General features: G+C 51.0%; 1 protein-coding gene across 2 annotated transcripts in view; it reads left to right on the forward strand.

The window, feature by feature from the left end:
- UBASH3A (ubiquitin associated and SH3 domain containing A) overlaps positions 1 to 11,520 on the forward strand; it is a gene marked incomplete at both ends in the record, with an annotated part of 40,795 nt that extends 29,275 nt beyond the window's left edge. Inside the window, 5 exons of one of the 2 annotated variants that reach the window (XM_079704308.1) lie at positions 829 to 921; positions 5,287 to 5,431; positions 6,093 to 6,199; positions 9,451 to 9,560; positions 11,383 to 11,520. In XM_079704308.1, the coding sequence (XP_079560434.1) occupies positions 829 to 921; positions 5,287 to 5,431; positions 6,093 to 6,199; positions 9,451 to 9,560; positions 11,383 to 11,520 (593 nt within the window). The remainder of the gene's footprint in view (positions 1 to 828; positions 922 to 5,286; positions 5,432 to 6,092; positions 6,200 to 9,450; positions 9,561 to 11,382) is intronic. The other variant, XM_079704309.1, reaches the window with a different exon arrangement.
- Between the last annotated feature and the right edge of the window lie 1,568 nt (positions 11,521 to 13,088).

Below are 13,088 nucleotides of genomic sequence, written 5' to 3' on the forward strand. Positions count from 1 at the left end.
ACACAAACACAGCATGGCTGAGTTCTCTGTTCAGGGTCTGAACTCTGATATCAAGCTGCTGGCTGGGCTGACTTCCCACCTGGAGCCTCCTGGAAGCAGTTCCACATTCGTTGGGCTGGTGGGAGAATTCAGTTCCTTGTGGTTGTAGGACTGAACTCCTCACTTCCTTGCCTGGTGCCAGCACAGGGCCTGCTGGATTCCTGGAGCCCACCCACGTTCCTTGCAACATGGCCCCCTCCATCTTGGAAGCCAACAATAGAGAATTTATTGCATGTCAAATCCCTGTACCTTTGTTTTTTAAAAAAAATTTTATTAAAGTGTAGTTGATTTAAAATATCATATAAGTTTCAGGTGTACAGCAAAGTGGTTCAGTTTTAGTTAGATAGATAGATAGATGTTCTTTATCAGATTCTTTTCCCTTATAGGTTATTACAAAATATTGAATCTAGTTCCCTGTGCTATGAAGAAGGACCTTGTTGGTTGTCTATTTTATACATAGTAGTGTGTATATGTTATCTGACTTCTTTTCCATGCCTGGCTGGAGAAATCTCTGCTTTTAATGGGCTCACCTGAATGGGTCTGGCCCACCTGTGATAATCTCCCTTCTGCCTTATAACATAACCTGGTCACAGGGGTGCTAGCTCACCTTATTCACAGCTTCCACCCACGCACCAGGGGATTATACAGGGTGTGTATACGGGGTGGTGGTGGGGATTCTTGGGGCCACTTAAGACCCTGCCTGCCACGGGTAGTAAGCCACCTGTTGGAGTTGCCACCATGGGTAGCTACAGTTATGAAGAGGGCACTTCTCCACCTGCTGTCTTCCAGGGGAAGCTCTGCTGGACAGTGGCATCAGGATCACCTCCATCTTCACCTCCCCAGCCCTCCGGTGTGTGCAGACAGCCAAACACATCCTGGAAGGTCAGTGAGAACTGTAGCTAGCTTCTCATGTGGCCTTGACCTCATGACTCTTCTCCTGGGGGAGAGGACAGTGAGCAGAGGTGAGACTGGTGTGGGTGACCATGAATGGCCACACAAAGTCACAAGACAGTTGTGAACCGGCCCTCGAGAACTGTTAGGAGGCACTGAGCCAGTTAGCACTTCTGGAAGGTCAGGACTGTACTTCGCCTTTGGCCTGCTTCTGCCATGTGCTTTTTACAAAGCTGGGGGTGAGGGTGTTCCCAGAGGGTTGAGAACTGCTGTGGTCCCTTCTCAAGTCCAAAATGCAGGACTCCCTGGGCAAGGGAATCGGCTCCTGGGAGCTGTTCAGCATCATCAGGAGCTGCTATGTGGGGCTTCCCTGGTGGCGCCGTGGTTGAGAGTCCACCTGCCGATGCAGGGGACACAGGTTCGAGCCCCGGTCCAGGAGGATCCCACATGCCGCAGAGCGGCTGGGCCCGTAAGCCATGGCCGCGGAGCCTGTGCGTCCGGAGCCTGTGCTCCGCAACAGGAGAGGCCACAACACTGAGAGGCCCGCGTACCGCAAAAAACAAAAAACAAAAAACAAAAAAAAAAAAGGTGCTGTGTGATGGGAAGCCAGTGGCAGACCCTTCTGAGCGAGTGTCCACCTACAGGAAGAAACAAGTTCCTGCCAGAGATGGGCAGCCTGCCCTGGAGGTCCTGGTTCCGCCCCTCCCAGTGTGGGGAAGGGGACACAAGACCTAGGTCACCATGCACGCACGGCCGGTCCTCCACAGTGATGGGACTGAGGGCAGAGCGTGTGGACACGGGTGCAGCAGGTGGGCCCATGTGGGGGAGGGGGCTTGCCTCTGCTTTCTCAGAGACACAGGAAGTCAGGTCACCAGTGAGCATGAGAAAGGGGAGCACTGGATGTTGGACATGCTTCCTGGGGAGGGGGGCCAGGACAGGGATGGGGAAGTGCAAGGTGACCACTGGGCAGCACAAAGGCCACTTGAGGTCATGGGCACGGCCTTACACGGAGACCCATCAGCTGGGCTGGGGCCACCCCCAGGCGTGGGCCAGGAGGAGCGGAAGGACCTGGGGCTATAACCACGGACTGGTTTGAGAAGTAAGTATGATGAAGCAAGAAATGGTGCGAGGTGCACGAGGGAGGGCCGTGGAGATTGAGTGGAGATTTTAAGCTGTGTAAGGTAGGGAGTTAGGGGCTGGGGGAGGCCAGTGATACCAAGAAAAGAGCTCCATGGAGTGAAATCCTGGGAGGTGGCTGGAGGGTGGAATCAGACACGAGGGACAGGAGGCTGCAGAGAAAGGAAGGCTGGGTGGAGATAGAGAAGAGGATGGCACTGAGCTTAGACGGGGTTGCAGCTGCTGGGAATGACCTACCAGATCAAGGTCAGGGAGGAAGGACATCAGTGGAGGAGGGTGACAAAGAGCAAAGAGGCTACTGCTGGACAAGCCGCCCTGCAGATAACGGCATCGTGCCTGGAGCGGTGTCAGAAAGAGGGCAGCGAGCAGACCTTCACGGGAGGAGCTGTTGAAATGATGGCGGGTCCGCCAGCCCGAGCCCCTCCCCAGCATCTCCTCCACGTAGATCAAAGAAGCTCTGACAAAGCGCCTTCCCTATTCTGCCGTGCAGCTGGGAATCCCTCCCAGGGATGGACCTGATCCTTGCACAGGACCCGTGTGGGCCCGTGGCCAATCCAGTCCTTTCCTACCTTCTCATTAACGTGCTGCTTCTTGATCCACTCGCTATGTTGTGAGGGTAGAAACCCATTTCATCACCGTCCACTTTCCACACATTTAAAACTCGGAGGTCGTCTCTGTGCATCGTCAGCCCTGCAGACGTCCTCTGTTTGTCATTTCTCAGCCGAGCGTGACAGGGGACCCTGGACTCCCCCGCACGGTTTCTCGAGAAACGCCCATGGTTTCTCCCGCTGTGGAGATTTGCACGTTCATTGCTTTGCTTCCCTGCAGCTCTGGGCTCTGGACCCATGGAGCCGAGGGCAGGTTAAAGCACAATGTCAGCTGCTAAACAAACCCGGGAGGGGCCCAGGACCCCACCGTGTTTGCTCTGTTTCCATTTGATAACTCTTAATAAATAGGACAGAAGAAAGCAAAATAGATATGAAGTCATTTTATCCCCGGATAGCTTAGGATCAATATATGTGTAATTAATTCAATAACTATAGCGATCAGATGTGAAGAAAGTAAGAAACACGCACAGATAGAGGATAAAAGGTGACAGGCTCATCCCTGATTCTCCTGTGCCCCCCACCCGCCTTTAAACCCGCCATTTAATTGAGCCTATTTTGTTTTAACCCATCCAAGAGGCTGATACTTTTCCACTAACCTAAAAAAACACTTGAATTTCCATCTGAGGCTGGCAGCCCACAGGTGAGCGGGGGTGACACCTGCAGATTGCCCGTGTCCAGCCAGGCCAGCACGTGGATGTCTCTGACGGTGACTTCCTCCAAGTCGCCAGGCCCTTTCCTAAGTGATGCTCTCAGGCTCCCTTTCCCCACCCAGCCTCCCAGCCATGGTCACAACATATGAAAAAAAAGATAAGGAATATTCTTTTGGCCATAAATGAATATAACTGAGAGCTTCAAACACATTTTTCGTGACTTTATCCCCTTTTTCTTATCATTCATGTTTCCTCATTATGAATATATCCGTTCCAATTTCTCTGACTTCTGTTATGTGGATCTCTTGCATTTAAAATAAAAGCTCCCCAAAATGTTTTCTGACAATGATCATGTCAATGTCTTTAACATGATCTCTCATTGACTTTTACTCTATATGCAGATGAGGAGGAGGAGAAAGTCAGTTTAAAGAGCATAAATTCATAAATCCTGTGTTAATCCAGAAAAGCAGGATGCCCAGCCTTCCTCATATGTCCTCAAACATGACCATCCTGTTTTCCAGAATGCTAAGCTTTATCTTACCACCATGTCGGTGAATGTCCAGATGGACCATTTCCCAAAGTGTGACCCGCAGAACAGGAAGGGGGCCCAACGCCATTTGGGACACTCTCCAGACTCTTTATTTTTTTATTTCTTTTATTTTATAGAGTATTATTTTTCTTTTTTCAATTTATTTTTTATTGAAGAATAGTTGAATGACAATGTTGTGTTAATTTCTGCTGTACAGCAAAGTGACTCAGTTATATGCATATATGTTCTTTTTCATATTCTTTTCCATTATGATTTATCACAGGATATTGATTGTAGTTCCCTGTGCTCTACAGTAGGACCTTGTTGTTTATCCAGCCTATATATAATAGTTTGCATGTGCTAATCTCAAACTCCCAGTCCATCCCTCTCCAAACTCTTTCTTCGTGTCACCTGTTGCCTGTGGACACGAGCCCCTCACAGGCTGCGGGAGAGCCCAGGAGCCCCATCAACCAGGCTTAACTCTCTTTTCTAAATGTACTTTGCAAAGGAACCCATTTCATGGGCCTGAAATACATTTGGGGGATGGATTTTATTGCCAGCATTTCCATTTAATGTCATTTTCTCCATTTCGAATAAAAATATTAAGGTCTTGTTTTTCCCCCACTCAAAAAGAGGTGGCCTTAGTTTATAGGTCTCTTACCGAAGGTATAAAAAAAATGTCAGCTTATGGAATGTGCTTTTCTGTGGCAAACATATGTACTATTTTTGGCAAAACAGATGAAGTATACTTAGATGCAAATATGATTATATGAAGTTTTGTCCAAAACAACTTCACCAGTTAGATTTTACTGAATTCATGACTTCCATTTCCAGTTTTTTAAATTTACAATAGAAAGTGGAGGGTTTTTCTCATTTAAAAAAAATCCTAGGGAAGGGCAAGTTGTGAGAGATAGAATGTTCCAGAAGGTAACTCCCATCCACCCTCTGCTTCAGCTCAGTCTGAGGTAAATGGTTACCAGGATGGCGCTTCTGTGTGACTAACAAGTTCCATGATTGCCCTCGTCTTTTCCTCAGATCATTGGACGAGCCAAGTCCTCATAGGTGCAGGCTCCTTCTTGACCCAAGGAGGAGCCAGGGTGCCGCGTGCTATGGGGCTGCATCGGGTGACCAGGATGAGCACCAGGGAGGCTGCTGCCAGTGGCACCTCCCAGATCCCAAGAGACTCTGGCCCTTCCTGATGAACAGAGGGTCATCACTCCTCTCATACCCTCCAATTGCCTGGTGGCTTTTGTCTGAGAAATAGTGTGTCTGTGCCTAATCACAGGACAATATTCAGCAAGCCAAAAAAAAAAAAAAAAAAAAAAGTCAGATTTTTTTCCAAAGGTTTGATTTAGACCTAGGAAGAGACTTATTTACAGAAAGCCAAAATAGACACCAAAGATGATAAACACTTGTATTCTGTTGAATCCAGAGCTCAAACTGGAGAAGAAAATTAAGATAAGAGTGGAGCCTGGAATCTTTGAATGGACCAAATGGGAGGCTGGCAAAACTACCCCGACCCTCATGACCCTGGAAGAGCTGAAAGAGGCGAATTTCAACGTCAGCATGGATTATAGGTGAGCCGTCTCACGTTGTCTGCTGCTGGGGTTTTCTCGTTCTTGTTAAAGAAAAATTACTCACGACACTTGTTAAAGATAATAAGGAAGGCTTTATTCAAGAGGGACCACTGCAGTGGGGGGTTGAAGAATGGGAGGAAGATCAGATTCCCCTCCGAATATAAGGCCAAGTGGGGATTCTTCCTCCCAGGAGTAGGGTGGGGCGATGGGAGATTCTTAAGAGAACAGGGTGATTCTTGCTAAATGGAACCTAAAAGGATCCTTGCTGCAGGCAGGCCAGGGAATCAGACACCTCCGGGGGTTGGAGGGGAAGCCGAGTTTGCTCGGATATCCAGAGTGGTCAGATACGGAGGTGGGCGATTCTGGCTAAACGGAGTCCACACGGTTGGATGTGAAGCCCACAGGTCAGGCCCGCTGAGAAGAGGGTCAGTCAGTCAGTCTGGCTAGAGTTCGTCAGCCAGAGAACCTGCATCTCCCTCTGCCCGTGGCTGGCTGCGCCATCACAAGCCTGTGTGCCTGGTGCTCCGTGAGTAGGCACGCTGGAGGCCCAGCGCCAGCTCTTTGCTGGTTTTGAGCACAGATCTGGAGGCTCGCTGCGGACCGCGAGCCCTGGCTAGAGGCGAGCCGTCTCCTTCCTTCTGCTCCCCTCCCCCTCCGCCAGGCCCGCCTTCCCGCTTCCCTCCCTCCTGCCCGCCGAGCGCTACGAGGATTACTTGCACAGGTGTGCGGTGAGCATGGAACAGATCGTCAGCACCCGCCCGCAGGACGGTAAGTGCCCCCATCGTCCTCGGGTACCAGCCGCCCTGGGGGTTGCGTTCTCACCTCCGGGATGGAAATGACTGATTTTTGAACGTAGGGACGCCCCAACCTCCCCTGCCCCCTTTCCCTGCCACTGGAGTGCTACATCGCTGCCTCTGCATGGACACATGCCCCCCGACCCAGGCCCTGGGGCCCCTGATTTCGGAACCAAGAGCTGATGGGACCCAGGACAGAAGGGTCAACACAGACCCCCGCACGCCCACTTCCTAGGAAACAAAAGAAACTAAGGACCGAACAGCCCAATGTTGGGTCATGTTTAAATGACAGTTCGGACAAAGCATCTGTTTAAGTTGATGGTTGAGACCACTAAAGAGATTTGAACATGGAATTTAAATCTGGAATCTGAATATGGAAGTATTTAAGAAATATGAATGCTAATTTTGTGAGGTGTGATAATAGCATGGTTGTTGTGTAAGAATGAAAAGTCCTCATTTGGAGATGCAAACCGAGGTATATCCTGTGAAATGGCGTGATGTTTGGGATATGCTTCACTAAGTGTCCATCAACCAATGAATGGATTAAGAAGATGTGGTGCCTATACACAATGGAATATTACTCAGCCATAAAAAAGAATGAAATTTTGACATTTGCAGCAACATGGATGGACTTGAAGGGCGTTATGCCAAGTGAAACTAGTCAGACAGAGAAAGACAAACACTTATATGTGGAATCTAAAAAATACAACAAACTAGTGAATATAACAAAAAAGAGGCAGACTCACAGATATTGAAAACAAAAGAGGAGTACCAGTGGGTAGAGGAAACGGGGAGGGGCGAGATAGGGGTAGGGGATTAAGAGGTACAAGCTATTAGGTATAAAATAAGCTACAAGGATATATTGTACAACATAGGGAACATAGCCAGTATTTTATAGCAACTAAATGGGGTATAACTTTTAAAAATTGTGAATCACTATATTGTACATCTTATATAATATTGTAACTTATACAGTATAATATTGTACATAAACTGTACTTCAGTAAAAATAAAATAAAAATACTTCACAGAAAAGGGCATAGGGTAGCAGACAGATGATACAAGATGGGCAAAATGTCAACAACCGTTGGAGCTCCCTGATGGGAGCACGGGGATTCATCAGACCCGCTTTTGGGGTATATGTGAAAATGTCCATTGTAAAACTTGAAAACCGAATCCTATAAGATTTAAGTTGACAAGTGCGTATTGATCATCAACAATGTGTCAGGTACCAAATAAAGCATCATGGGAAAAATCTAAGCAAAGAAGACACACGTTCTACCCTCAAAGGGTATGAACATTGTTGGAGGAAAAGGCGCAAATGTCTGGAATATTAGGAAAATATTAAATAACATGAAAAAGAGCTCAGAAGGAGTCGATAAGGGACCAACGGCCCGCTTGCCCCAGCATCGTTCTCTCCATCCCTCGTCCAAAGGAGCTCAGGGGGCCAAAGCTCTGATGACCAGGACCTCGGGGACAGCTGAGCCCCTGCCCTCCCGCCAGAGTCCCCAGTGCACCGTGGGGCACGTGCTCTGAGACCTCAACCTTGGGTGTCCAGCGCCACATGCACACCTGGCCACGAGACCGATCTATGTGACCTGTTTTGACGGATGGACACCCTGGGGAAGGTCCTTTTGGAAACCACACCTTAGTGGCCTTTGATTCATTATCAGTCTCATGTTGCTCACAATTATTGCCACAGGCCATCAGAGGACAGAATGAAATGAGGGCCTTTCCTGCACCCAGGCCCCGCCCTGGCCCACCTGTGCCCACCTGACCCAGGCTGAAATTCAGGGTCCACAGGTGACCTTCCTCCCAAGCATCTCCCTACAGTCCTGAGGGCTTCTGGAAGCAGATGCAGAACCATTGCTTCGTTACCTCTGGGGTCTACTGACCCCTGCCTGTGACACAGGTGGCCACTGCCTGCTGCAGGGATGCAGACCCATCCACCCATGGCTGTGGCAATTGGCTGAGGCACCCAGGATGCAGCACCTGAGCAGTGGAATGCGTAGGGTTTGGAAGGCAAAGGCTGGGTCAGGAGGAGGTGGAGGGCGTGAGCAGGCCAGGAAGACGAGGGGCGTGTGGGTCAGCGGACAGCAGCGGAAAGTCCAGTGGGGCTGGAGGGTAAAATCTCACACCTGGGGCTTCCCTGGTGGCGCAGTGGTTGAGAGTCCACCTGCCTTTGCAGGGGACATGGGTTCGTGCCCCGGTCCGGGAAGATCCCACATGCCGCAGAGCGGCTGGACCCGTGAGCCATGGCCGCTGAGCCTGCGCGTCCGGAGCCTGTGCTCCACAGCGGGAGAGGCCGCAACAGTAAGAGGCCCGCGTACCACAAAAAACAAAAAACAAAAAAACCTCGCACCTGCCAATCCTGCAGCACTGGTGGCCCTTCACAGGCTTTACCTGTCAGGTCCTCACCGTCCCGCGCGGTCTGAAATATCACCTCCACTGACACCATGTGACTTGGAAGCTCAGAGTGTCTAGGAGGCGCCCCTGTCCAGGTGGCCCAGCTGGAGAGCACAGTCCAGGGGTCAAACCTGCATGTCTGGCAACCTCACCATGACCTTGGAGGCCAAAGAAATGAGTGTGAAATTACTCAGAAATAACACAGGAGAAGCAGGTGGGGGCTTGGCTCTGGGTGTCACACCGGAGAATTTATAGCCACGTTAGGGGCAAATGAATAGATCGCTCTGTGACTCTCAGCTTTCCAGGGAAGCTCGGGTTCTGATTTCGTCCTCAGGCAGTGGGCTGGGTCCAGCCTTGGGGCCTCCCTGGCTCACCCGCGAGTCTAACTCCCAGCCTTGCCCGCGCCTGTCACCTTTAGGAGACTCACTCGGCCCTGGACTCTGGAGGTCTTTCTGTAAAGTGAGAGTCATCCGTGGCCCCTTTGGGACTGAGCAGCTGATCTTTCTCAAGCTCACAGACAAGGCCTGGACGAGGCCACTCAGTGCACGGTGCCATCCCATCCCTGAAGCTTGCAGGCAGGTGCAGCCACCCGAGCCCCGCACAGGATGCGACAGGCTCAGAAGAACTTCTGCACAAACGAGAGGCCAACTGCCAGTGTTATTCAGCTCTTACCAACCACGCCTCCCTCCTCCCTGGGGTCCCTCAAGGCCTCGGGGCACCACGAGCTTGTTCCGCCTGACAACTTTGCCCCCCCGCCTCCGTCTAATAAGAGGCGTTCTCTGTGCCTGCTCTGACCTTGGGGTGTTCTTTCTCCCACAGTGGGTGTCATCCTGGTCGTGGGCCATGGCTCGGCGCTGGACTCCTGCACGCGCCCACTCCTTGGGCTGCCGCCCCGGGACTGCACAGTCTTCACCCAGCTAGTGAGGAAGGTACGCACCCCGTCGTTTGTCTTTCTGCCACAGAAACAGGCAGCCCGACGATGCAGCATCACCACACGCCCCTCTCAGGACGAAGACAAGAGTCCTGACAACCCAGGGCAGCAGGGACCCCCCTGTCACCTGAGAACATGCCCGCCTGCTCTGACGCGGAGGGCAGCCTTGGGCAGGGAGCTGACGGGGAGGTTTGTCATCTTTATCATTATGGCAACTGTGGCCATTTGCTGCCAACATAATATAAAAACCAAGACAGAGAACTTTTATTATCAGGTCACATGATAATTCCTTGTCACTCCAGTAGTTGAGCACTTGGTCCAGTGGGGGGTGAGACATTTGGATAAGAAGAGAAAGGGCGGTTGCTGGGCTCACTTGCGCTGGGGACTGGGGACCTGACGGACAGAAGGGAGCCCCGCCCTCTTGCCTTTGGAGTCATCCAGCCTCGGGACACACGAGCTGGTCAAAGCTGCTGGGGTGCCTGGTGCCGGGCCGGGGCTGTATACACACATACTGAACAAGCAAGCCGGTGACGGATGTGTAGAGAAGGGAAACGGGTACTTTGGACCAACCTGTGGAGCATCACCGGGCAAAGCAGAGGTGGCTTTTATCCAGATGGCAAGGCGAATGGAGGCGGGAAACTCAGGGCTCAGACCCCGCCCCCATCCCTGCCCCCTAAATCTACTCAGGGCCCGGCTCCTGCCGACATCGCCATGTCTCCCGTCCCCGCGTACTCGGACGTGGCCGCTCCTATTCTTCCATCCCTTCCCACCCCGGGGCCCCCTGGGGGTCCTCGTCATCCACACAGACAGCAGTGCTGCACACACCAGACGCTGACTGAGATTGCATGTCAATTGCATGTTGACACGGTTCCAAAATCCCATTAGTCTTTGTGGCCAAATTCCCACCCACTCCCCTGACCCTTGGCCTCCCCTCTGGAGATGCCAGCTTTGAACTTCCAAACTCCCGCCACTTTCTTACACTGAGGATTTGGAGTCCACCCCGCCCCATCCCCAAGTTAGCTGGACTTACCAGTTAATACCAGAAATTCATCGAGGGCTTTACCAACCAAGATGGGCCTTAAAGTCAGGGGCAGCTGAAAACGGACATTCAGGAGCCCACCCCCATCACACTCATCCCCGAACCCTGCCCCCAGTCTCTACACACAGAAGGAGAGAGTGTCCCTGAGTCAACGCCAGCCCCCACTTGGATCCTGCCCCCCAGGTTGGAATTTTTGCACGTTTCTTCTAACCAAGGAATTTCCGGACATTGAAAAGAGAGGGGAAAAAAGGAAAGCAGAACATGTAAACAAACAAAGCCTTAAAAACAAAGATCTGCTCCAAACCATTTATTTTACAGGGAATTGAGGTCTAAAGTTTTGCTTTGTCCTTTCATCTTGGGTTTAAAAACACAACACCTGTATCTTTTTGTGACGCTGAATTCGAGGATGGAAGGCACTCTTGAAGCAGTGTGGGGGACAGAAGGGGTTCTCAGCCTCAACATTGTAGACATTTGGGCGGGACGAGGCTGTGCTATGGGGACTGTCCTGTGCATTGTGGGATGTTTAGCAGCATACCTGGCCTCCACTCCTGAGATGCCGTAGCACCCCCAGCTGTGACAAAGAGTAAGGTCTGCAGACATTTCCCACTGCCCATGGGAGGGGTGGGGAGTCCCCACTGAGGGCTGCTGTGTTGGATGTCAGTGCTGCGTTCAAGGCATCGTGGGTACGTCATGCCAGCCTCCAAGTCTGTTGGCTTTGGAACAAGTCTGAAATCCATGGACCTGGTATAAAATAATAATAAGTGATTTAACTCTGTTCTAGGTCCCTTCTCTGGGTATGTGCTTCTGCGAAGAAAACAAAGAGGAAGGAAAATGGGAGTTGGTGAACCCTCCCGTGAAGACGCTGACTCATGGCTCAAACTCAGCGTTTAACTGGAGTGACTGGATCCCGGGCAACTAAGAACCACCTCTGTGTTTGCATAATTCACAATGATGAAGAGGGGAAACCCTTCACAGTGGCTGTAAGATACTGTTAGTTTGAAGAGGTCATAGTCTCCCCTAATGTGACTTGTAGAAGCACAAAAGGCACTTTCAGATACCAGAGTGTTTGCCCTCTGCGGACCGTCATCCTGTGAGCTTAGCTGTGGGGATGCCACCTTGTACCATGTGCGTTGGCCATGTGGCTTGGAGGGGGATGAGGAACCATGACACTGACCCCACAGAAAATTCTACTTTACTTTATATGTTTTTATTCATCAAGTTCCCAATCGTTTTTTTCTTTTTCTGTTTCAATCACTCTTTGGCTATGTCCACATAGGCCAAAAGAGGTGGAATACTGAATTAAATTGTGCAAGAAAACCACCTACCAGATCAAAACCGGGAAACAGGCTTGGTGACCACAGACCAGGTATTAGTTTCCTGTTGCTGCTTAACAAGTAACAGCACAGTACTGATTAGAGACACAACTTTTTAAACACACACGTGTTTACTCTGGTATAGTCCTGCAGGTCAGCAGTTCTGAAATAGGCCACCAGGTTCCTTTCCTTCCGCGGCCCTGGGGAGAGTCTGCTTTCCTGCTTCTCCAGGCTTTAGAGGCGCCTGCATTCCTTGGCTCACAGCACCTTCCTCTGTCTTCAAAGGCAGCAGTGGTGCCTCTTCAGATCTCCCTGCTCCTCTGCGTACAGTCACATTGCCTTCTGCTTCTGACCTTCCTGTCTCCCTTTTGCAAATTCCCCTGGGATTACATTGAACCCACCCAATAATCCCAATAATCTAGGAATATCTCCCCATCTCAAGACCCATAACTTAATCCCACCTGCAAAGTCCTCTTTGCCATGTGATGTAACGTAGTCACAGGTCCAGGGATTAGGATGTGCACATCTCTGGGGCCACTCAGTCTTCAGCCCACCCCACCCCCAGTCCTTCCAAGCACTTCCAGCTGCTTATACAGAGGCCAGGGTGTAAGGATTTGTGACATCCCCCCTTGGCGCAGGTCTTATTCAGCTTCTCTTTTTCTCCCTTTGATCAAGTGGAGGGGGGAGGGGAGCTTTGCAAATGGAGGCAGTGTGTCCTGCCCTAACTAACAGGAAGGAAAAACCAGAGAGCCCCCAAGCCCACCAGGCACAGTGAAGTATCCAGAGATGGTGTAGCAACGGTGCTCTGACTTTGAAGAAGCTGGTCCAGGCAGTCGAGGGGGGGCCCCCAGCGGTGTCCTCTCACCCCATCTGCGCTGAAGAAAAAGAAAAAGTCCTCCAAGTGCTCAGAGGGAGGGCGCAGTCGTGGTTGGATGTGCTACACCACCACCTGGCAATCACTCTGCATTCTCTCCTGGATATCCCAGAGCCACACAGACCTTCCTAATCACGATGATGATAAAAACTTCACAAATCAAGCAAATGGGGTTTACATAGTGGTCACTGCTTTGGGGTGGTCCACAAGATGTCCGGGTTCACCCTCTCAGGGGGGGAGGCTTCGGGGTCTCACGCCCCTGGGTGATGAAGGGGGCAGACAACGACCTCCTCTTCACTG

The sequence above is a fragment of the Hyperoodon ampullatus genome (assembly GCF_949752795.1).
Source record: "Hyperoodon ampullatus genome assembly, chromosome: 5".
In the NCBI taxonomy this organism is placed as follows: domain Eukaryota; kingdom Metazoa; phylum Chordata; class Mammalia; order Artiodactyla; family Ziphiidae; genus Hyperoodon; species Hyperoodon ampullatus.